Raw genomic sequence first — 24,734 nt, 5'->3', positions numbered from 1 at the left:
CCAATTAACTGCAGCTAGAATTTCTTAATGCAACATACGGAATACCTTGAACTTTCCAACTCCTCCATCCGCTTTTCATACTTGGCAGCTGAATCTCAGAGCTGACATTAACTTTGTATTAATTTTCTTGATTGCCTTAACAAGCCACAATTTTTAATGAATGTTGCAGTTTGTGGATTTGATATCGAACATCAAAGCTCTTATAACTAACCCTTTTTAAAATTTCTCTCCTTTAGCCCACATTAGAGACTCAGGGGAGCCAATTCCCATCCAGCCCAGTCTGGGGGAGTTCTCAGTCCTGGATGTCACAAACGATTCTGTCCGTCTTCATTGGACGGTCCCCACTGGGAACTTTGACTCCTTCCTGGTCCAGTACAAGGATGCAGATGGTCAACCTCAAGCGTTGCCTGTGGAAGGAGGCTCCAATGAAGTCACAGTGACCAACCTGACTCCTTCTCACAGATACAAGTTCAACCTCTATGGAGTCTCCGGGCGCAAACGCTCTGGGCCCCTCTCCACCGATGCCACCACAGGTCAGCTTCCCAGGTCACCTTGACTGTCACTTTTCAGCTCTTGAGTCATCACTGGTTCCTTTTATAAGCAGCCTTGTTGATGAATCTTCCTGTTGCTGGATCAGTGGTAGTATTCTACCGGTTCGGCCTGGATCTGCCGAGCCCATCGAACCAGTCAGAAGTGGTATTCAGCAGGTTCTGACCAATTCTGGAGAACCAGTAGCAGAAATTTTGAGTAGTTCAGAGAACCATCAAATACCACCTCTGACTGGAGATTTTACACAGGGGTGGGATTCTACCAGTTGGCACCTATTCGCTAGAACTGTTTGTTAACATTCTCAGTAGTTCGGAGAACCAGTTGTTAGAAGAAATTACTGGCCTAATCCTATAAGGAAGGCAGGAAGGAAACATTCTGGTGTTGCTTACAGAAACTGCCTCTCCTTATTAAATTCTTCGCATGACCAGACTTCCTGTCTCAGGAACGTCTCTGGAGTTTTTTTTCCCTTCCTTTGTGGGTACTTTGCTTGTGTGGAGTGACCATTCAAAGTTACAATGGCACTGAAAAAAGTGGCTTATGACCATTTTTCACACTTATGACTGTTGCAGCATCCCCACAGTCATGAGAGGCCAGGCGAGGAGATGCGTGCCTCAATGATATTACAATAACATGACCACCAAGCCATGCCCACCAATTAAGCCACGCCCACAGAACCAGTTGTTACCAAATTTGAATCCCACCCCTGATTTTACAGTATCCTTCCCCTGCCACGCCCAACAAGCCACGCCTACAGAACCCATAGTAAAAAAAAATTTGAATCACACCACTGTGCTGGATGGTATCTCTGACAAGCCATTCTAACAAAACCTTTATTTCCATATCCCTGTTCTAGCTCAAGCCACCAACTCAGAAGAGGCCATTTCCATCCAACCAACCTTGGGAGAATTATCTGTCCTGGATGTCACTAGCAATTCTGTCCATCTCTATTGGACCGTCCCCACCGGGACCTTTGACTCTTTCCTCATCCAGTACAAGGACGCAGATGGCCGACCCCAAGTGTTGCCTGTGGACGGAGGCTTGCGTGAAGTCACCGTGACCAACTTGGCTCCTTCCCACAGATACAAGTTCCTCCTCTATGGGGTCTCTGGACGCAATAAGATCCGTGTCCTCTCGGCTGATGCCTTTACAGGTCAGCGACAGCATAAGAAGTCCATTGGAAGCTTTCCGATTATGAACTCTATCTTTAATTTTTTTAAAATTTCTCAATTGATTTACGTACCCTGTTTCTCCAACAATATGGCCTCCCCCAATAGGAAGTCCCAGCATGTTTTATAGGCATGAAATGAAATGAAGCCCCTCCCCCCAAATTAAGGCCTATATTAAAACATGCAAAATGGGGGGGAATGGCGGGGGGGGCTTGCCGTTAGGAAGTACTTTTGTTGCACACCCGGATATGGTGCTGCCTGGGTTGACCCTGATACAAAGTGCCCCACCAACGCCGAGGTCAACATCCAAGCCGTCGCCACCGCCTGCCCGAAGATGCAAGGGTGGGGGGAATTAAGTCACCCCCGAAAAGACGGCCTAGCTATTTTTTCGGGGCTCAAAAAAAAAAATAAGACCCGGCCTTATTATATGAGAAACACAGTATTTGTTTCTTCCGCTCCTGCTGCCAAAGTAGTCCCATCACACATGTTTACTATTTCCCTAGTTTTTAACCAAGCATAAGGGTTGTTGTCTTTTATGGCCAACATTTTTTATTGAATTATAAAGTACTAGCTCGATACCTGTGCTTCGCTACAAAACTATGCGGTCAGGCTTAGTTTTGGGGGGAGAAAAATAAGAGGGAAAAAATTCTGCCTCTGCCTACCAGCATCCATCCATGTTCATCTGACCAGCGTCCTGTCAGTGTGTGAGAGAGTTGAGGGCTGTTTGGAAACCGAAACAGTATTTGCTATGTGAGAAAGAAGGAGCCAGCAAGGAGCCTGGGCGAGGCTTAGCTCAACTGTTCTGTAATAAAACTGCTTGGTGCTGTGAAACTGAAACTCCTCTGTTTGTGTTTTGCATTTGGAACAGATTTCTTTTCAGGTGGGGAGGGGGAGTAGAACTCCTTAGCATCAGAGCGTGTTAATAATAATATAGGAAATACTAATGCTCTGATGGTCATTTCGAAAAATCCTTTCAATAAGCCAAGAGAAACATCCGTGCCAAATTTCAAGTTTGTAGGCTTTACAGTTCTGGAGATTTTGTGATAATGCGTGAGTGGTATTTCACTTTTATAGAGAGAGATTATTATAAAATACAAAATAAATAGAAAAGCAGTTGTTAAGTTCGGGAGGACGGCGTTCAGAGACGAGAGACTCGGTTCGGTAACAACAGCTCTTTATTAGTAGGGTAAAGCAGACTGGGGGAAATAGCAGCACCGGCGGCTCTTTTATAGAGCTTTGCCGAGGCTAGGCGGGCCAGTGATGCTGCTTCGAGTCTCCCGCGCTTGGATTTAACCAATCACGGCAGACTCTTAGTGAGTCAATCACAACCGTCCAGGCTGACCAATCAGGTAGCAGTTCAAGCGGACCAATGGGAATGCAGGGTTTCAAGCCTGCTAATATGGAACAGCAGTGGTGGGGAAGGAGGGAACGGAGAAAGGAGGAAAGATAAAGGGGAAAAAATTAAAAAGAAGCCTTGACGTCCAACTTCCTCTGTAGCAGTAAAATAAGGCATTAACATCAAATCACAACTTTTTGCTTCTTCGTAACAATACGAACAAGCCATTTCTACAAAGCTCTATCAGCCTCATCAAAGGGCAATTTTGCATTCTCCTCCACATCAAGCGCGAAGTTCAGAAGGAGTTTCCATAGAGAAACAAAAGTACTTATATGCTCTTTTTTTTAATCCAAATAGTCAGACCAAGCATAAGGTTTTAAGTTCTCTTTTTATGGGGTGTTTTCCTCCCCTGATTATACAATGGCACATAAGTGAGGATTTTCTTCCTTACAAATTATCAGTCTGATAATCATTTCCTAAGGAGTCTTCATTCCTTTCCTCTCAATATGGAAGCATCTTCTCCCAGCCTTTCACATGAAGCCTCCTTCCGTTGCTAACTTACTTAATTCTTCTCAGTGCGGTTGAAGAGTGATACTACATAACTTGTCTTTTGTGGCTTCTCTCTTCTTCTAATTTAGGCCCACCTTCGGATGCAGGGGAACCAGCTTCTATCCAACCTACCCTGGGGGAGCTCTCCATCCTTGACGTCACCAGCGATTCCGTCCGTCTCCATTGGACGATTCCCACGGGGAGCTTTGATTCCTTCCTCATCCAGTACAAGAAGGCAGACGGCCAACCTCAAGCGTTACCTGTGGAGGGAGGCTTCACGGAAGTCACAGTGACCAACCTGGTCCCTTCCCGCCGATACGAGTTTAACGTCTATGGAATCTCTGGGGGCAAACGCTCCAGCCCCCTCTCCATTGATGCTACCACTGGTGAGCTTCAAGAGACATTCTGCCAGGGAGATTTTAGGATATTGTAACCCCATGTAGTATGGCTGTATTACTGTTATCCTTCTCCTCTTTTCTACTACCTTCTCCTATTGGTATCTTAGGATGATATGACTTTGTTGTTTGTAATGTGCACTGAGAGATTAGGCCCAGGGTCTTCAAACTGGACAGCTTTTAAGACTTGTGGACTTCAACTCCCAGAATTCCTCCTCCAGTCATATGTTAGCTCAGGAATTCTGGGGGGGTTGAAGTCCACAAGACTTACATTTGCCAAATTTGAAGACCCTTGGCTTAGGCACTGGAGGCAAATTCCTTGTGTGTCCAATCAAACTTGGCCAATAACACATAACAGTTCATCAGAGTTGAAAGGGACCTTGGAGGTCATTTAGTCCAACCCTCCACCCAAGCAGGAGGCCCTACACCATTTCTGACAAATGGCAGTCCGATCTCTTCTTGAAAGTCTCAAGTGATGGCACTCCCACAACTTCTGAGGGCAACTTCTGTTCCATTGGTTAATTGTTCTGTCAGAAAGTTTCTCCTTATTTCCAGATTGAATCTCTCCTCGTTCAGTTTCATCCATTATTCCTTGTCTATTCTATTCTCTTCTCTTTTCTTCTATTCTATTCTATTCTATTCTATTCTATTCTATTCTATTCTATTCTATTCTATTCTATTCTATTCTATTCTCTACTATTCTATTCTATTCTCCTCTACATTCTATTCTATTCTATTCTATTCTATTCTATTCTATTCTATTCTCTACATTCTATTCTATTCTATTCTCCTCTACATTCTATTCTATTCTATTCTATTCTATTCTATTCTATTCTATTCTATTCTATTCTCCTCTACATTCTATTCTATTCTATTCTGTTCTATTCTATTCTATTCTATTCTATTCTATTCTATTCTATTCTATTCTATTCTATTCTCCTCTACATTCTCTTCTCTTCTCTTCTCTTCTCTTCTCTTCTCTTCTCTTCTCTTCTCTTCTACTCTACCCTACCCTACCCTACCCTACCCTACCCTACCCTACCCTACCCTACCCTATCCTATAACTATCCTATCTAGTAGCAGCTGTAGAACACCTTGTTTTCATGAAATCTTCCGTTCCGTTGTATCTTTACCCTCCTTTGGGTCTTCTCTCTTTTTCAGCCCCATTAGCCACGACGCCCTCGGTTCAGCCCAGCTTGGGAGAGCTTTCGGTTTCCAACATTACCCACAATTCTGTACTTCTCTCGTGGACGGTCCCCTCTGGGAATTTTGACTCTTTTGTGATCCAATACAAGGACGCGGATGGCAAGCCCCAAGCCGTCCACGTGGAAGGGAACACTTACCAAGCCATCCTACCCGACCTGGTTCCCGCCCGCAGATATAAGTTTAATCTCTATGGAGTCTCTGGTCGCAAGCGTTTTGGACCCGTTTCTGTCGATGCCGTCACAGGTCAGCAATCAGTTTCTTTTAAAAAATCCATATATGGGGGCGGGGGTGGGGAGGCAGGTTTAAGGTTGATGCACTACAGGTAATCCTCGAGTTGCAACAGTTCATTTAGTGACCATTCAGAGTTGCAGCGGCCCTGAAAAAAAAGTGACTTAGGACCGTTTTTCACAGTTACGACCTCACCAACTTCTCCATGGTCACATTATCAAAAGGCAGTGTCATCCACCCCCATTTAAATCATGAGTCTCTAGCCGGTTCTTTCAGACAGCTTAAAGAAGATTTATTTGGAGTGAATATGTCGGTGTAACCAACTCTGGGTGTAACCAACTCTGAGGCACATCCTTCTTTTCACCCTTGACCCTGGTCTCCCCACTCCCCACCCCCTGGATGTATATTCTCCAGTGGGACACATCCATAGCCAAGAGTCATCAATTATGTTCTTCAGTAATAATCTTGCGCGCCAGAAGCTTCAGCCGCCTCGAGATGATCTATGAAAGCATTTAAGGAATGCACTTCTCCCCCCACTCCCTTTCTGCTGGCAACTCTAAAAAACCAGAGAAATATTTTTGAGTTGACGGTCAGATGTTTGGCAACTGGTTTTTCATATTTGCCACCACTGCTATGTCCCAAGATCCCGTTTTGCAACCATCTGACAAGCAAGTCAACGGGGAAACCCGATTCGCTTAGCAGCCGAGTTGCTAATTTATCAACGGCAATGATTCACTTAACAACGGAGTCAAGAAAGGGGGTAAAATGGGGCAAAGCTCACTTAACAAATGGCTCGCTTAACAACAGAAATTTGGGGCTCGGTTGTAGTCGTAAGTCGAGGACCACCTGTCCTGTACCGTGTGTCAACTCAAAAGTATTTCTCTGGTCTTTTTAGAACTGCCAGCAGAAAGGGAACCGGGGAAAGCAGTGCATTCCTGGAATGCTTCAGATAGTTGCTAGGCAGCCCAAAGCTTCTGGCACGCAAGTTTATTACTAGAGAGCACGAGTGATGACTCTTGGCTATGGATGTGTTCCATTGGAGAATATACATCCAGGGGGTAGGGGGAAGACCAGGGTCAAGGGTGAAATGAATGATGTGTCTCAGAGTTGGCTACACCCAGGTAGCACAGGCATGTTCACTCCTAATAAATTTTCTTTAAACTTTTGAGAGACGCGGCTAGATAATCATGATTTAAGTGGGGGTGGATGTCAGGGCCAGAGCCCTGACACTGTGATTCCTTTATAAAGATCTAAATCAGGGGTCTCAAACACAATTTACCTGGGGGCTGCTAGAGGCAGAGGCTGGGTGAGGCTGGGCCGCATAATATTATACTTTAGATTATACTTTATATTTATATTATACACTAATATTATACTTTCATATCACAGTGGGGGCCACAGGATGTCGTCCTGCAGGCCGCAATTGGCCCGCGGGCCGTGAGAATGAGACTGCTGGTCTAAATAATGGCTACCCCAGAAAGCTGGTGATGTCAAGGGTGGATATTATAGGGCGGTTACTGGAGCCATCACTGTTTCTGCTTCGAATGTGCAGGTAGTCCTTGACTTACAACAGTTCAATTAGTGACTCGTCTAAGTTAACAACGGCACTGCAAAAAGTGACTGATGACAGTTTTTCACACTTTTATGTGACTTTTATGGCATTCCTAGGGTCATGTGATCCAAATTCAGACACTAGGCAACTGACTCATATTTATGACTGTTGCAGTGTCCCAGGGTCATATGGTCACTTTTTATGACATTTTGACAAACTGAGTCAAGAGGGGAAGCCATTTAACAACCGTACTAACTTGGCAACTGCAACTGTGATTCCAGCGGTGGTATTCTACCGGTTTGGCCTGGTTCTCACGTACCGGTAGTGCCAAAGGTCAGCTGGCAGGGAACCGGTTCACTCCAAGCCTCTGTGATGCTCTGCAGTTGGCCCCACCTGCCCGCCCCTGCTCCTAGGTCCTTTTTAACCTCTCGGCTGTTTGGAGCGGCAGAGCGGGTTGCTGTGGGAAACAGCTGAGAGGCGCAGCAGCTTAGTTTTTACTGTTTTAACGCAGGCGCAAAGCGTGCATTGGGCACATGCGCATGCACAATCGCAAGATTGCGTGAGTCCCCCGAGTCACGCGATCCCACCCTTGCAGCCACGCCCACCGAGCCACGCCCACAGAACCGATGGTGGGAACCAGAGGCAGGTATTCAGTAGGTTCTGACCAGTTCTGGAGAACCGGTACCTCTGACTGGCCCCACTCCCATCTATTCTCTGCCTGCCGAGTTCCAACTGATCGGTTGGCTCTTCTTTTGTTGCCCTGCACAGAAGAACAGGGCTGGAAAGCAGGTTAGTGGAGTGGGGAGGGAATGGAGATTTTGCAGTATCGTTCCCAGAGGTGGCATTCAGCAGGTTCTGACCAGTTCTGGAGAACCGGTAGCGGAAATTTTGAGTAGTTTGGAGAACCGGCAAATCCCACCTCTGATTGGAGATTTTACAGTATCCTTCCCCTGCCACGCCCACAGAACCTGTAGTAAAAAAATTTTGGATTCACTTAACAAGTGTGGCAAGAAAGGTCGTAAAATGGGGCAAAATACATATGTCTCCCTTAGCAACAGAAATGTGGAGTTCAATTATGGTGGTAAGTCGAGGACTACCGGTATGGCGCAGGTTGTTTTTTTTTCAAACTTGGGAACTTTTAACTGATCCCAAAATTGATCGGCTCTTCTTCCTTCCTCTCCTAGCAACACCAGATCTACTGGACCCAGTGATTCCTCCCAGCCTAGGAGAGCTCTCTGCCTCAGGGATCATGAGCAATTCTGTACACCTGTCCTGGACCATCCCCACAGGCCGCTTTGACTCTTTTGCAATTCAATACAAGGATGCTGAGGGTCAGCCCCAGGCAATTCCAGTGGGAGGAGATTTGCGTGAGAAGACCATCCCCAACCTGGTTCCATCCCGCAAATACAAGTTCAACCTTTATGGACTTTCTGGTCGGAAGCGCATGGGCCCCGTTTCTGTTGAGGTCATCACAGGTCAGCCTTCCTTAGAGCTGGGTGCCTTTTTTTTCCGGGTTCCTGTTTCTATCTATCTATCATCTATCTATCTATCTATCTATCTATCTATCTATCTATCTATCTATCTATCTATCATCCATCTATCATCTATGTATCTATGTATCTATCTATCTATCTATCATCCATCTATCATCTATCTATCTATCTATCTATCTATCTATCTATCTATCTATCATTTATCTATCTATCATCTATCTATCCATCTATCATCCATCTATCATCTCATCTATCTATCTATCTATCTATCTATCTATCTATCTATCTATCTATCTATCATCTATCTATCTATCTATCTATCTATCTATCTATCTATCTATCATCCATCTATCATCTATCTATCTATCATCCATCTATCATCTATCATCTATCTATTTATCTATCTATCTATCTATCTATCTATCTATCTATCTATCTATCTATCTATCTATCTATCATCTATCTATCTATCTATCTATCTATCTATCTATCTATCTATCTATCTATCTATCTATCATCCATCTATCATCTATCATCTATCTATCTATCCTCTATCTATCTATCATCTATCTGTCTGTCTATCTATCTATCTATCTATCTATCTATCTATCTATCTATCTTGATTGGATACGTTATTAGAGTTTTGCAATGTTAATTCAGCACCAGAAAAATAAACACAGACGGCTGACGCTTCATTTAACCTCTTTATAAACATAATAAGTAGATTTTACAAACCAGTTGTAGATTTCTCCAACATGGAGCCAACTCCGACAGAAACATGTTGCAAGTAACTTCAGTAGCAAGCATTATATACAGCAGAGGAGAGAAGCAGTTTCATTTCAATAGACAGACTCAGAACTTAACATAACTTCTTATATATAACCATGCCTAGGCTACTTCTAGTTTCAGTTTCCAGGCTAGGCTACTTCTAGTTTCAGTTTCCAGCCTAGGCTGCTTCTAGTTTCAGTTTCCAAAACAGTCCTCATTGACTGACTTAGTTGCTATGCCTATTCATTGGCTGACCTTGTCACCATGCTGTATTCCAGTTCATGAATATACTCTGACATACATCATATTGGCACAAACTGGTGAAAGCCGACTCTGAGTTTTCCCGTGGCTTTCACCTGATTAAAAGTAAAACTTTTCTTTTTCTCCCCCAAGTCACTGGTCACATTGTCCAATCCAAGTGCTGGCTGGTCGCTTGGTTACTGTCTCCTCCTCTGACCAGCCACCTGTGCGAATGTCCTTGGTTCCCACAGGAAAACTTGTTTTGGCTACAAAACCCCATCTAACTATTCCCCCCCCTTCTCTCACCGGTGTGTGGCAACCCTGGAGCCTCCAAGATGGCTTCAGCCAGGCTCTTTTCAAAGTTGACAGGGCCTTTGGATGTGTTTCTGAGGCACATCTGTTTTTTTAATGATTGCTTTCTCTTACAGCTACAGCGAGTATGCTTTGTTTTAACACAGAGGATATTCATTCTTTGTATTGCTGGCCAAAGTTGTTCAGATTGAGGCAACCTATAGTTGGAAGGGAAGGGAGAAGGGGGAGGAGGAGGGGGAGGAGGAGGAGGACAGACAACAGAAGGGGTAAATGTAGATGCACAACGAATATGTGTAATTTGTGCCTTTGAGTCAGCACTGACTCCTAGCAACTACATGGAAGTCTTCTTGGCAAGATTTCAGAAGTGTTGTGTCCTTCTTCCAAGGGCCAAGAGAGTGGGACTGGCCCAAGGTCACCCAGGTGGCTTTGAATTCATGTTACTCCTCAGACACTATTTTCATTCCTCTTTTCCCTTTCTGCTCCCAGCATCCACCACAAAGAAGGAAGCGACACCAAAGCCCTCTTTAGGAGAACTCTCCATCTCTGAGGCCACCAGCAACTCTGTTCTTCTCTCTTGGACCATCTCCACGGGGAGCTTTGACTCCTTCCTGCTCCAATATAAAGATGAGGAGGGCAGAACCCAAAGGCTGACTGTGGAGGGAGATTCGCGTGAAGTCACCGTTTTGAATCTGGCTCCATCCCACAAGTACAAGTTCAACCTTTATGGAATTTCTGGTGAAAAACGTATTGGTCCTCTTTCTTCTGAAGCCACCACAGGTTAGCTCTCCTCCTCCTCCTTTTCCTTCTTCTCCTCTTCCTCCTCCTCCTTACCCTCCTTCTTCTCCTTCTCCTCTTCCTCCTCCTCCTTCTCCTCTTCCTTGTCCTCCTCCTCCTCCTTTTCCTCCTCCTCCTTCCCCTCCTTCTCCTCCTCCTCCTCCTCCTTCTCCTCTTCCTCCTTCTTCTCTTCCTTCTCCTTCTCCTTCTTCTCCTCTTCCTCTTCCTCCTTCCCCTCCTTCTCCTCCTCCTCCTCTTCTTCTTCCTCCTCCTCTCCTCCTTCCCCTCCTTCTTCTCCTTCTCCTCCTCCTCCTCCTTTCCTCCTCCTCCTTCTCCTTCTTCTTCTCCTCCTCTTCCTCCTCCTCCTTCTCCTTCTTCTCCACCTTCTCCTCCTTCTCTTCCTCCTTCCTCTCCTCCTTCTCCTTCTTCTCCTCCTCTTCCTCCTTCCCCTCCTCCTTCTCCTCCTCCTCTTCCTCTTCCTCCTCCTCCTCCTCCTCCTCCTCCTTCCTCCTCTCCTCCTCCTTTTCCTCCTCCTCCTTCTCCTTCTTCTCCTCCTCCTTTCCTCCTCCTCCTTTTCCTCCTCCTCCTTTTCCTCCTCCTCCTTTTCCTCCTCCTTCTCTTCCTCCTCTGCCTCCTCCTCCTCTGTAACATCTTGTTTGACCATCATGGTGCATTTCCATCCTTTTTTATTGACCCGGGGGGAAAAAACTATCAAGAGTATGTGGTCAATAATAGTAGATATCAATTTGATGACACCTAATCAATCGATCAATTGAAACAAACACATAAGTGTAACCTTCTGAGATAGAATTTGGGATCCTGTGGCTATCCATATGGTGTAGAGCCCTGAAAATACCAAATAACGGTGGTTTCTGTGGGTTTAAAGAGGAATCACCCTATCCAGCAGGTTCAACTGAGATTTGGCGAGCTCACCTTTATTGGAAATTTTCTAGATGGCGATAAACGTCTCCTTCCCCAGATCTCTGCTTTACTTGAAGCCCTTCCCAATTTTAGGATTCTTACAGCAGTCCTTGTTTTTCTTTTATCTTCATTTTCCATCTTTTCTCCCTTTCTAAAATATATTTTCTTGGTTGGACAGAAGGAGCTGCTATGGTCGTGTTACCCTTTATCCTTTGTCTTTTGGACACCCCTCACCTATTCATTTGGGGGAAGGGTGGGGCTTTCTATATCTTATTTCCATTAGTTCTTTGTAGGAAAAAAAAAATCCAGAGAGGACATTCTTAACAGCCATCCCCCATCTTCTCTTTTAGCTGAACCAGACGAGGAAGATGAGGAGAAACAGCCGACTTTGGGAGAACTCTCCATCTCCGAAACCACCAGCAATTCTCTTCTCCTTTCCTGGAGTGTCCCAACGGGGAGCTTTGACTCCTTCCTGATTCAATATGAAGATAGAGCTCTGCAGAGCTTGCCTGTGGATGGGGCTTCTCGTGAAAAAATGGTCTCCAACCTGGCTCCATCTCACAGTTACCAGTTTGACCTCTACGGCATCTCTGGTGCCAAACGCCTGGGCCCCATTTCCGCCAAGGCCTTAACAGGTCAGTACAAGCCATTCGCCCTCCTCCCTGGCTTAAGGGAAAGCGCGAATCATTTTTGTAAAGCTGTGTGTTCCCAACTTTGGCTATGCCAGCATTTTAAATGGGTTGAGGAATTCCGGGAGTTGAATTTCACACGTCGTAGAGCTGCCGAGGTTGGGAAACACCGGTAAAGTGTCACTCTTGCAGTAGTTAAGACAAAGTCCTAAATGATCTAGTCACATAATACTGAATTCCATCATTTAATTGTGGGGGGCTTCAATTCTATAAAGCCTGAGTAAGACCACACCTAGAGTACTGCATCCGGTTTTGGTCACCACACCATAAAAAAGAAGCTGAGACTCCAGAAAAAGAGTGCAGGGAAGAGCAACCAGGATGATTAGGGGACCGGAGACTAAAACATATGAAGTACGCTTACAGGAACTGGACAGTGTTGGAGTATTCACAACTTCTGGAGACAATGTCATGCCCCTGGTGGAGACTGACTCTGAGGGAGAGGAGGAACAGCCGACAGGGAGTGGAAGTGTGGCTCCGGAGGTTGTGGAGGAGGCTAGGGAAGGGCAGAGGCTGGCTGGGCAGTCAGAAGAGGACCCAGGCCCATCCCCTTTCCGTCCTAGGGCATGCAGGGAAGAAAGGATAGGGAGAGACATGGTCTACTGGGGAGGAGAGGGCCTTGACCCACTTCATGGGCTGCAGCTGTGACAACTCGATAAAAGGACAGACATGCGTACGGGCGAGTGCTGGAAACAAAGCATGGAAATATCTCTAGTTTATTGTTCCTCTCTGAGTTTGGCATTCTGATATCTGAGTGTGTGTTCTGATATCTATGGACATCTTCAAGCCCTTATCTTGTCTGGTTTTGTTATTTTTTACGCTTTATAATTTAAACGGCATTTCCTTCTTCTTGTAACTGCTTGTGTAGGAGTTTTTTGTCTCCAGTCAAGGATATTTGGAGCTTGGAAGCAAAGTGAAGGAATAAAAGGGGCTTCACCTGTTTTTGTGACTGTGTTTATTTTGTAATGGTGCAGGGCAAATGGGGGGTGGGGTGAATTGTCACTGGGGTGCGTGGAATCATCGAGCCGGGAGAAGGTGCAGTTACCATGTTTTTTTTTAATTTAAGGATGTCAGATGTTAGACAGTGAAGGCGGCCGGAATGTGGTTATAGTAATTATGTTATTATCCAAGGTATAACTTTGTATAAATACAGCTCTGGGTTGCAATGAAAACCAGAGCTGACTTTAGACATAATTTGATCACTGTTACCTGTTGTTGTGGTGTGGGAGACAAATAAAAACTTCACTGAAGCTACACGAGTGACTTGGTATCTTATCGTTCACCCCCTCAATATCAGACGAACAGCTGACGTGTCATCTAGGAAGTCCACAGTCTGGATTTTAGTTGGCAATCGTCTTTTTTCCCATCCCTTATTTTTTTTTTCCACTCTTCCTTCCTTTTTTTTTTTTACAGCTCCACAATCTCCAAGTCAGGGCACAGAGGAGAGTGGATCTCCCAGTCCATCTCCAAATCCCAGTTTCGGGGAGCTCTCGGTGTCTGATGTCACCAGCAATTCTGCCCGGCTCTCTTGGAACATCCCTGTGGAGACCTTTGACTCCTTCCAGATCCAATACAAAGATGCGGAAAACAAACCTCAAATGGTTCCTGTGGACAAGGGAACCAACACCATTGTGATCTATCATCTAGTACCTTCCCATAGGTACAAGTTCAATCTGTATGGCATCTCTGGACGCAGGCGCTTTGGACCAATCACTGCCAGTACCATCACAAGTGAGTAGCAGGTTTAAACCAGAGGTGGGGAGTGATGGCTGTTGAGGTAATTCCCCGTTAGGAGAATGAGCGCATACAGGGAGACGTATTTGAGAGGAGTGTTTGAATAATACACAGACAGCACACAGATACACTGTGCAGTAAATGTAGGTATTTTTACTTCCAGAAACGTGTAAGCAAAGTTCAAAATACGCAGTCCACAGTCATTCACAGATAAATCAGTCAGTTTTTCAATCCAGGGATAATCCAAATATCAAATTCCAGTGTCAAAAACAGTTCAGTATCAGACTTACATTAAATCCAGTAATATCAGTCAATTAGAAGAAATGGAGCAACGGCAATACTTTCCAACAGAAGGAAACAGTGATACTCACTCAGACTTTCTTCTGAGACTCAGACTAAACAACCCAGGTTTCTGGCTCCATCTTATGGCTGTTTGAGAAACCACACCCAATTGCATGCACTTGCATTCCCTTAAAGATACAGTTTTAAAAGGTTTATCCTGGTTTATATATTTCTAACCCAAATACCTGTTAGGTGACTTATATTCCTAACAATGGCCCCTTTAGAAGAGCCTCGGTGGCGCAGTGGTTAGAGTGCAGTACTGCAGGGCACTTCTGCTGATTATCGGCTGCCTGCAATTTGGCAGTACAAATCCCACCAGGCTCAAGGTTGACTCAGCCTTCCATCCTTCCAAGCAGAGGTGTGGTATTCAGCAGGTTCTGGCCAGTTCTGGAGAACCGGTAGCGGAAATTTTGAGTAATTTGGAGAACCGGCAAATACCCACATCTCACTGAAGCTTTTACAGTCTCCTGCCAAGGCCAGCAAGCCACACCCACAGAACCAGTAGTAAAAAAAAAATTGAATCCCACCACGGCTTCCAAGGTGGGTAAAATGAGGATCCAGATTGTTGAGGCCAATATGCTGACTCTGTAAAAGAGCTTAGAGAGGGCTGCAAAGCACTATAAAGTGGTATATAAGTCTAAGTGCTAGTGCTAGTGCTAGTGCTATAACTTGTGGCCTTCAACTCCCAGAATTCCTCAGCCTGCATGACTCAGGAATTCTGGGAGTTGAAGTCCACCAGCCATAAAACAATAGGATCCCTGGTTTAAACAATAGGATTCTTCCCTTTGCATTTTTTCTTCGCTGTTTTTCCTCTCCATAGGATCGTTTTCTTCCAAGTAGCCCTTTCTTAGAGCTTTGATTTCTCAGCTTATTTATGTGTTTGTTAGATTTGTGTCTTGGCCAGCTTGCCTACTGTGATGTCATTCTTCACTCAATTAAACAATAAATCAGAATAGATTAAAATAAATTTAAAAGGGTCAAGCTATTTTCCCAAGCACCAAGAAACAATAGATGGAAACTAACCAGGAGAAAAGTAACCTAGAAAAGTAACCTAAGGAGAAATTTCCAGTGAGAATAATTAATCAGTGGACCAACTTGCCTTCGGAAGTTGTGAATGCCCCAACATTGGAAGTTTTTAAGAAGAGATTGGGCAACCGTTTGTCTGAAATGGTATAGGGTCTCCTGAGCAGTGGGACAGCAGGTTTCCTGAGCAGGGGGGTTAGACTAGAAGACCTCCAAGGTCCCTTCCCACGCTGTTATTTTGTTCTATTAAGTTGCTTCATCACCGGAGGCTTTCAAAAAGAGATTGGACAATCCTGCTTGAGCAGGGGGTCAGACTAAAAAGCCTCCAAAGGTTCCTTCCAACTCTGTTACAGTGGAACCCTGGGTCACGACCATAATCTGTTCCAGGACTTCAGTCGCAACCCGATTTGGTCGTGACCGGAAACAAGACTGTCTGCGTATTTACAGATAAAAAAATTGGGGCAGAAGGGGAAATCTCCGCGGCTGTATTTGATCGCCACCCAAGGATCTGTTCGCAACAATTTTCCAAAAATGTTGGTTGTCACCCGATTTAGTCATTAACCACAGCTTTCGTGACCCGAGGTTCCACTGTATTCTATTTTCTATCTCGTCTGTCTGTCTATCTACCTGTCATGCCCCTGGTGGAGACTGACTCTGAGGGAGAGGAGGAACAGCCGACAGGGAGTGGAAGTGTGGCTCTGGAGGTTGTGGAGGAGGCTGGGGAAGAGCAGAGGCCGGCTGGGCAGGCAGAGGCCCATCCCCACTCCATCCTAGGGCATGCAGGGAGGAGAGGATAAGGGAGAGACGTGGTCTACTGGGGAGGAGAGGGCCTTGATCCTCTTCATGGGCTGCGGCCGTGACAACTGAATAAGAGGATGGACATGTGTATGGGTGAACGCTGGAAACAAAGCGTGGAAATCTCTCTAGTTTATGGTTCCTCTCTGAGTTTGGCGTCCTTCCGAGTGTGTGTTCTGTTATCTGTGGAAGTCCTCCAGCCCTTATCTTGCCTGGTTTGTGTTGTTTTTTCCGTCCTTCTTGTAACTGTTTGTGTGGGAGTTTTTTGTCTTCCGTAAAGGATATTTGGAGCTTGGAAGCAAAGTGAAGGAATAAAAGGGGCTTCACTGAGTTTTTGTGACTGTGTTTATTTTGTATCCCACCCTGGGTCATCACTCAGATAGATAAAGTGATGACCCAGGGTGGGATACAAAATATCTATCTATCTATCTATCTATCTATCTATCTATCTATCTATCTATCATATATCTTCTAGCTATCTATCATCTATCTATCATCTATCTTCTAGCTAGCTAGCTAGCTAGCTAGCTAGCATCTATCATCTATCTATCATCTATCTGTGTCTATCTATCATCTATCTATCATCTATCTATCATCCATCTATCTATCATCTATCTATCTATCTATCATCCATCTATCTGTCTATCTATAATCTATCTATCTATCTATCTATCTATCTATCTATCTATCTATCTATCATCTATCATCTATCTATCTATCTATCATCTGTCTGTCTATCTATCTATCTATCTATCTATCTATCTATCTATCTATCTATCTATCTATCATCTATCTATCTATCTATCTATCTATCTATCTATCTATCATCTATCTATCTATCTATCTATCTATCTATCTTTGTGAGACAGTACAATTATAAAACACACAAATGTTTGGATCTTTTTTCAAAGTTATTAGGAATAGACAGATATGGAACAGAGGAGATTTATGAATCAGTGCCCTTGAAAAATGGTTATTTACCGTAATAAACCAGCGAAGAAATTCCCAGCACTTTTTTATATTGCTAGATCGTATAGGATCCTTACATGTACAGGACATCCCACTTTTCCAAATGTATGCTGGTTGGGAATCCTGGCTGATGTGGTCAAACCTGTTTAGTGGTCTCCACATTTCGGAAACTCCTGATGTAAACTTTGTCTCTGAAAAAAAAAGAAAGAAAGAAACACAAAGATGAGACTAATAATATTTCAGCCTCGGCCTCTCCCTGTCTCACTCACTCAACCTTGTTTCTTATCTCTTTAGCAGCAGCAGACAATGAAAAGCCCCCAGGTGTGCCTGGAGATGTGGACCAGGAGGTGCCTGCTGGGATAAGACCCCGCTTGGGCGTGCTCTCGGTCCCAGAGATCACCAGTCATTCAGCCCGGCTAACATGGACCGTCCCAGAAGGAAGCTTTGATTCTTTCTCAGTCCAGTACAAAGATGCTGAAGGAAGACCCCAAGTGCTCCCTTTAAGAGGAGATTCCCGTGATGTCATCGTTTCCAATCTATCACCTTCTCACAAGTACAAGTTCAATCTTTATGGTATCATTGGAAAACAGCGCCTTGGACCGGTCTCTGCCCAAGTGTTCACAACAGGTTAGCAACACCTGCTGGGCTGGATAAAACAGGCGGGAAGTAGTGGTGGGATTCGAAAAAATTTTTACAACTGCAGGGGGTGGTATTCTACCGGTTTGGACTGGTTCTGTAGAACCGGTTGTTATGATTCAGCACAGTTCGGAGAACCGGCAAATTGTGCCCCTGGCTGGCCCCGCCCCTCTCTGCCCACCCCTCCCAGTCAGTCCTCATGGCGCATGCGCAACATTGTGCACACATACCTGAATCCCTGACTGCGTTCTTTCTGCCCAGTCACTCCTTAAGGTATTTCTTTTTTTCCCCTCTCCTGATGATCAGCTGTTCCCACGATCAGCTGTGCCGGGATTCCCCTCACGGTCTTACTCTTTCACCCAGGAGATTTCTCTAAGGCCCAGGAAAGCAAAAAGAAAATGGAGGGGGGGGGAGCAACAACCCCCCCCTCCATTTTTTCCCTTCCTGAGCCACAGGGAAGCCTTGTGGGAGCAAAAACGACCCCCCCCCAGGAGGTGTCCCTGAGGCCCAGAAGGACCCAAAAATGGAGGGGGGGGTTGCTGAAAAAAAAAGCCACGCCCACCCAGACACATGGCCACACCCACCTAGCCACGCCCACAGAACTGGTTGTTTTAAAAATTGAATCCGACACCTGTACTACTGGTTCTGTGGGCGTGGCTTGGTGGGCTTGGCAAAGGATGGATACTGCAAAATCCCCATTCCCTCCCCAGCCCACTAACCTGCTTTCCAGCTCCATTCTCCTGTGCAAGGCAACAAAAGAAGACCCAGCCGATCCCCTGGGACTCGGGAGGCAGAGAATAGATGGGAGCAGGGCCAGTCAGAGGTGGGATTTGCCAGTTCTTCGAATTACTCAAAATTTCCACTACTGGTTCTCCAGAACTGGTCAGAACCTGCTGAATGCCACCAACACTTGGTATTCTCTGAACTTGGAGGTTTTCTTGTAGACATTTCATCACCCAAACCTTTCATTTGAACAGAAACACAAGTTTCTTGTCCTTATGAGGTGAAATTTGCTTACGGGTAGTCCTCGATTTACCACAGTTTATTTAGTGACATCCTAAGTTACAAGAGCAATGAGAAAAGCAACTCATGACCGTTTTTCACGCTTACGGCCATTACAGCATGGTCTTGCGATCAAAATTCAAATGCTTGGCCACCAGAGGTGGTATATTCAGCAGGTTCTGACCAGTTCTGGAGAACCGGTAGCGGAAATTTTGAGTAGTTCGGAAAACCGGCAAATCCCACCTCTGACTGGCCCCGCCCCCATCTCTTCTCGGCCTCCCGAGTCCCAGCTGATCGGCTGGGTCTTTTTTTATTGCCCTACACAGGAGAACGGAGCTGGAAAGCAAGTTAGTGGGGTGGGGAGGGAATGGGAATTTTACCGTATCCTTCCCCTGCCACACCCACCAAGCCATGCCCACCAAGCCACGCCCACCAAGCCCTACCCACAGAACCAGTAGTAAAAAAATTTGAATCCCACCAATATTGGCAATGGCTCATATTTACAATGGTTGTGGTGTCATATGCCTGCAATCAATTGCATCCTTCCTGTATTAAGATATATGGTTCTGCCATCTAAATCCTTCATAAATCCTTTACTGGTTTCGTTTATAAATCTTACCTCTGTTTCCTCCAGGGACTGATACGTGTCTCAAACTATCCGAGCAATCCACACACCTTTGATCTGTGCTGTTAACAGGGGCCAAGTGGGAAGACAAAAGGAGGTCATGTGATCCCCTTTTGAGACATCCTGACAGCAAAGGGAATGGGGAAACCAGATTCACTGGACTAACTTAATGTCAGCGTTCCAGCAAACCTCCATTCCAGCCAATAACTCCAAGACAGACATCTCTCTAAAGTTCCTTTTATTTGGATAGTAACCGGCACAACTGTGGAATCCCAAATATGAAAGTTCCGGGCTTCCTTATAATAACTAAAAACTACAAATCCTTCCCCTACACCAGGGGTCTCAAACACAATTTACCTGGGAGCCTCTGGAGGCAGAGTCTGGGTGAGGCTGGGCCGCATAATATTATACTTTATATTATACTGTATATTTATATTATACACCAATATTATACTTTCATATCACGGTGGGGGCCACAGGATATCGTCCTGCGGGCCGCAATTGGCCCGCAGGCCGCGAGAATGAGACCTCTGCCCTACACCCATCATCACATCACATGCCCAATCCCCATCCGTCCCAAAGTAAACTTCCTTTCACTATGCGCAATGTGACAGAAAGAAAATGGTTATTACGTCTAATTAGATCCGCTCCAATGAATTCCCCCCTCCCACTTTCACAGGCTCAGTTGTGGCAGCGTGGGAGCCTCGGATCTCAATATGGCTTCCAAAACTGACACTTAAAAATTGAAGTGAACAATTGATTCCCTTCACAGCCGTGGCAAGAAAGATCAAAACGGGATGAAATTGTTTCCTGGCAGTTATACCTGAGGATCCTCCGTCATCTTCCTCTTTTATTTTTGCAGCTGCCGAAACATCTGGGCAGGTTGACGAAAAGAAACAGCCAGAGGAAAGCACAGGCAAGAGCAACCTGCCCAGCCTTGGAGAAGTCACTGTTTCTGAGGTCACTCCTGATTCCCTTCTCCTCTCCTGGAGCGTCCAGGAAGGAAGCTTTGACTCCTTCATTATCCAGTACAAGGATGCTTCAGGCAAGCCCCAGACGGTACCCGTTGACGGAGCCACGCGCTCCCTCCATCTCTACAACCTCACAGCTTCACAGACGTATGAATTTGACCTGTTTGGAGTTTCTGGCTACAGGCACCTTGGGCCTCTCTCAGTTCACACTGTGACAGGTCAGTGATGGACGGATGGATCTGTAGAAAGTTAGTACCCCCCCTCTCCTGGAAGAAGGAAATATTTTGAGAAATATTAAAAAGGCAGAATATTATATTTCCCTAGATGAGAAATGGAGAAACATGTTTTTTTAGAAGAAGAAAGCAACCCCCACTTTTCTTAATAGCCCACAGCAGACATCAGCACTTAAGAGATAAAGAGATAGATAGCTCTATTCATAAGCAAATGCTGTTGAGGTAATTCCCCGTTAGGAGAATGAGTGCACACAGGGAGAAGTAGTGAGAGTGATGTTGAATAACACACGACCAGCACACCGATACACTGAATAGTAAAATGTAGGTTTTACTTCCAGTAAACGGTTAAGCAAAGTCCAACAAGCAGTCCAAGTCGTACATGGTTAAAGCAGTCAGTATTCAGTCTAGGGATAATCCAAAAATCAAATTCCAGTATTATAAACAGTTCAGTAAATAGACTCACAGCATCCCAAGAACAACAGTCTATCAGCAACAGTCATAGGGAAAAATGCAGGAACCAAAGAACATCGACCAATGAACAACTAGCAACTAACAACAACAGAACTAACAACCCAGGTTTCTGGCTCCATCTTATGGCCATTTGAGGAACCACACCCAATTACAATTTTTGCATTCCCTTAAAGAGACAGTATTAAATGTCTATCCTGGTTTATATATTTCCAACCCAACTGTTAGGTGACTAGCAGTTCCTAACACCCAAGTTCCAACAGAGGAAAAAGCCATTAAGCCACAATAGGATCTACCCAACACCCATTCAGAACACAAGCTCCTTGACTGCATCACCCTCAGAAACTTCAACCAAACTTAGCTCAGACAAACACCTAGGATTTGTACTTTGCCTGTAGAGCCAGCTCTGACCTCTACATAACCCTTACATGGCCCCATGGGAGTCTGACAGCAGCCAATAGAATACATATTCATGCACAGGAACAGGGAGTTCAAGTGCAAAACCCAAAGAAGGTATAAAACCCCTCAATCTCAACTCCATTTTGTCAGCTGCACCAAAACCAGAGGTGATATTCAGCTGGTTCTGACCAGTTCTGGTAGCAGAAATTTTGAGCAGTTCAGAATGCCACCTTTGACTGGCCCCACCCCCATCTATTCTCTGCCTCCCAAGTCCCAGCTGATCAGCTGGGTCTTTTATTGCCCACACAGGAGATTGGAGCCGGAAAGCAGGTTAGTGGGGTGGGGAGGAAATGGAGATTTTGCAGTAACCTTCCCCTGGAGTGGGGTGGGAATGGAGATTTTGCAGTATCTTTCCCCTGCCATGCCCACCAAGCCACACCCACAGCCACGCCCACAGAACCGATAGTAAAAAAAAATTGAAACCCACCACTGACCAGAACCGTGTGCATCGTGGTTCTGCTCATCCTTAAACCATCTTTCCAAGCAGCCTCCATGCTTCCAGTGTCTTTCTCCTGGCTTGGAACTAAACCAGATCGTTATTTCTTCCCACATATCGACTCACTGATTTAGCCAACACACGTCTATATTTCTAACAGATGCCCAAATGGATTTTGAGACCCTCATCTCAGCCAAGTGACTCTGAGCAGAGCTCACAGTTCTAAACAATTGTAAATATTATCCCCTCAAATCCCTCCAGCTCCCTGACTTTCTGAATCCTGGAATTGTACGATTTCATTGTCTGTGGAGATTCTCAGTCGTCCAGGTCACAGTTGTCCCAAAGGTGCTTTTTTTTTTCAAAAGGCAACTGGGCTTTGTTTTTCCTTGAAGACATTTCACTTCTTATCCAGGAAGCTTCTTCAGTTCTGAGTGAATGATGGAGGATGGAAAGTTTTATATTCCTTTCAGTCATCTAATGCAGTGGCCCCCAACCTTTTTTGTACCACGGACCGGTACCGGCATCACAAAATGATCCACGGACCGGTACCGGCATCAGCACGCATGACCAAGGCAAGGCGAGCTGAGCGACCGGCCAGCCAGCTGTCCCCTGCTTCTCCCCGCCACCTTCAACTCCTCCTTTGTACCTTTTTTGTGCTTTTCGGGCTCTTTCTTAATCTCCTCCTGAGTAACGCGAGACTCCACTGCCATCGGGACGGCTCTTTGTTTGAAGCCGCCCCCTCCTCTCTTCGACGAAACTAAGGCGCGAGGATTCCTTCAGCACCCAAACGCCGCTTTCCAACAACTGACGACCGACAAGCTCACCCGGAAGCACTTTCTCAAGCACCATCGAAACAAGATGGTGGTGCCCAAGCAAACCGGCAGCCCGGTACAAAATGATCCACGGACTGGTACTGGTCCAGGGCCCGGTGGTTGGGGACCCCTGTTCTAGTGGTTAGTTCTCTTTCTGAGAGTCTTGAGGCTCCTTGGCCCGTCAGGACAAGATTCAACAATCCATCTATATTTGAACGACAAAGACCACTCTTTTGAAGACAGCAAAATGCATATTTTGGACAAGAGGCCATCTATTTTAAGGTTGAACATCCCTCTCTCAACAGAGAGGGGGGGATATGACACTATCCACCTCCTCTTTACAACTCAGTCCTTTCAACAATTCCAAGAAGTTTCCACCCCCCTTTGTACTATCAGGTGACCCTGAGGGCACAGATAAACCTACATGTGGCCTCAGCAGCTCTCAGAAATGACCAGATGACTGCAAAGAGTATCAATCCTTCCATCCTCCACCATTCAGTCAGAACTAAAGAAGCTCCTAGGATGAGAAGCATAATGTCTTCAAGGAAAAACAAATCCAGTTACTTTTTTTGGGGTGGGGGGGAAATACCTCAGGTACAATTTCAGGGGATAATTAGGACTGCAGAAAAAACGATTACTACCAACCTGCTTTCAGTCGAGGACCTGTATAGTGCACGAGTCAAAAAGAGGGCTGTGAAAATATCTACGGACCCCTCACATCCCAGACATAAACTGTTACAACTACTTCCCTCAAAACGAAGCTATAGGGCACTGCACACCAGAACTACTAGACACAAGGACAGGTTTTCCCCCATGAATGCCATCACTCTGCTAAACAAATAAATCCCTCAGCACTGCCCAACTATTTACTAAGTCTGCATTAACTATTACTATTAATCTTCTCATCACTGCTTATCACCCATCCCCTCCCACTTGTGACTGTATGACTGTAACTTTGTCACTTGCATCCTTACGATTTACTGTATATTGACTGTTTTCTAGTATGATTTGATTGCTTAATTTGTACCCTATGACTATTATTAAGTGTTGTACCTTATGATTCTTGACGAATGTGCCTTTTCTTTTTATGTACACTGAGAGCATATGCACCAAGACAAATTCCTTCTGTGTCTAATCACACTTGGCCCATAAAGAATTCATTCATTCACTCATTCACTCATTCACTCATTCATTCACTCACTCATTCATTCATTCATTCATTCATTCATTCATTCATTCATTCATTCTACTTCTTCTCCAGCTTTTTCTGCTCCCAGTTTTCTCAGATTGGCCTTCTGCCCGATGCACTCAAGCTGAGGGAGATACGACAGATCTAAACGTTTATGTAATTTCAAGTTTGACAAGCATCCGTTTTCTTCTTTATCGTTCTCTATTTGCAGAGATATCCGAAGGAGAAAGGAACGTTGAGCCCCAGCTAGGAGGTCTCTCCGTCTCTCGGGTCACCAACAACTCAGTGGCTCTGTTCTGGACGGTGGCTGCCGGGAATTTTGATTCTTTCCTGATCCAATACAAGGACTCTGAGGGCAAGCCCCAAGTCCTGCCCCTCAATGGCACTTCACGGGACATCACCGTCACCGGCCTGGCGCCTTCTCACAGATACAAGTTCAACCTGTACGGCCTGAATGGGCGCAAACGCCTCGGTCCCATTTCTACCAATGCCATCACAGGTCAGAGGGAAATGGGGACTTGACGAGGGTGTTCACTGATGACGTCTTTGTTTGTTTGTTTTGTGGAAATCCGAGGGCAGCCCACACCAATCTGTTATCCTTGTGACTTATATGGTACAACAGCAATAGACTATAAAGTAAACAAAGGTCTTCCAGAAACTGGAAGACTGTGACTTTGGGCAAACAAAATCCATAGCTTGGCTAGCATCCCAGCCCCAAAATACAACTGGGTTTCTAAGCAAAGCCAGAAATATTTTGCAGCCATCGGTTCCCAATCAGCTTGGCGCTTTTGGAAAAACAGAAGCGGTGAAGTCAAGCTTGAATAATGCCCTCTTACATTTTCTGCATAGCAGTTAAGCAAATTAT

The 24,734-nt window shown here is 45.2% G+C and overlaps 1 protein-coding gene across 14 annotated transcripts in view; it reads left to right on the top strand.

The window, feature by feature from the left end:
• The window catches only part of TNXB (tenascin XB), a 131,524-nt gene that overhangs the window by 67,774 nt on the left and 39,016 nt on the right, over positions 1-24,734 (top strand). For 9 of the 14 annotated variants that reach the window (XM_087923275.1, XM_087923276.1, XM_087923281.1 and 6 more), the window contains 11 exons: positions 237-533; positions 1,403-1,699; positions 3,690-3,986; positions 5,157-5,444; positions 8,166-8,456; positions 10,281-10,571; positions 11,840-12,124; positions 13,589-13,906; positions 17,333-17,665; positions 20,164-20,490; positions 24,081-24,368. In XM_087923275.1, coding sequence (XP_087779401.1) covers positions 237-533; positions 1,403-1,699; positions 3,690-3,986; positions 5,157-5,444; positions 8,166-8,456; positions 10,281-10,571; positions 11,840-12,124; positions 13,589-13,906; positions 17,333-17,665; positions 20,164-20,490; positions 24,081-24,368 — 3,312 coding nt within the window. The remainder of the gene's footprint in view (positions 1-236; positions 534-1,402; positions 1,700-3,689; positions 3,987-5,156; positions 5,445-8,165; positions 8,457-10,280; positions 10,572-11,839; positions 12,125-13,588; positions 13,907-17,332; positions 17,666-20,163; positions 20,491-24,080; positions 24,369-24,734) is intronic. The other 5 variants (XM_087923279.1, XM_087923277.1, XM_087923269.1 and 2 more) reach the window with 4 other exon arrangements.

This window comes from Pseudonaja textilis, chromosome 2 (assembly GCF_049901715.1).
Source record: "Pseudonaja textilis isolate UNSWEBS1 chromosome 2, rPseTex1.2, whole genome shotgun sequence".
Taxonomy (NCBI): domain Eukaryota; kingdom Metazoa; phylum Chordata; class Lepidosauria; order Squamata; family Elapidae; genus Pseudonaja; species Pseudonaja textilis.
This window is presented reverse-complemented; position numbering and strand designations above follow the sequence as displayed.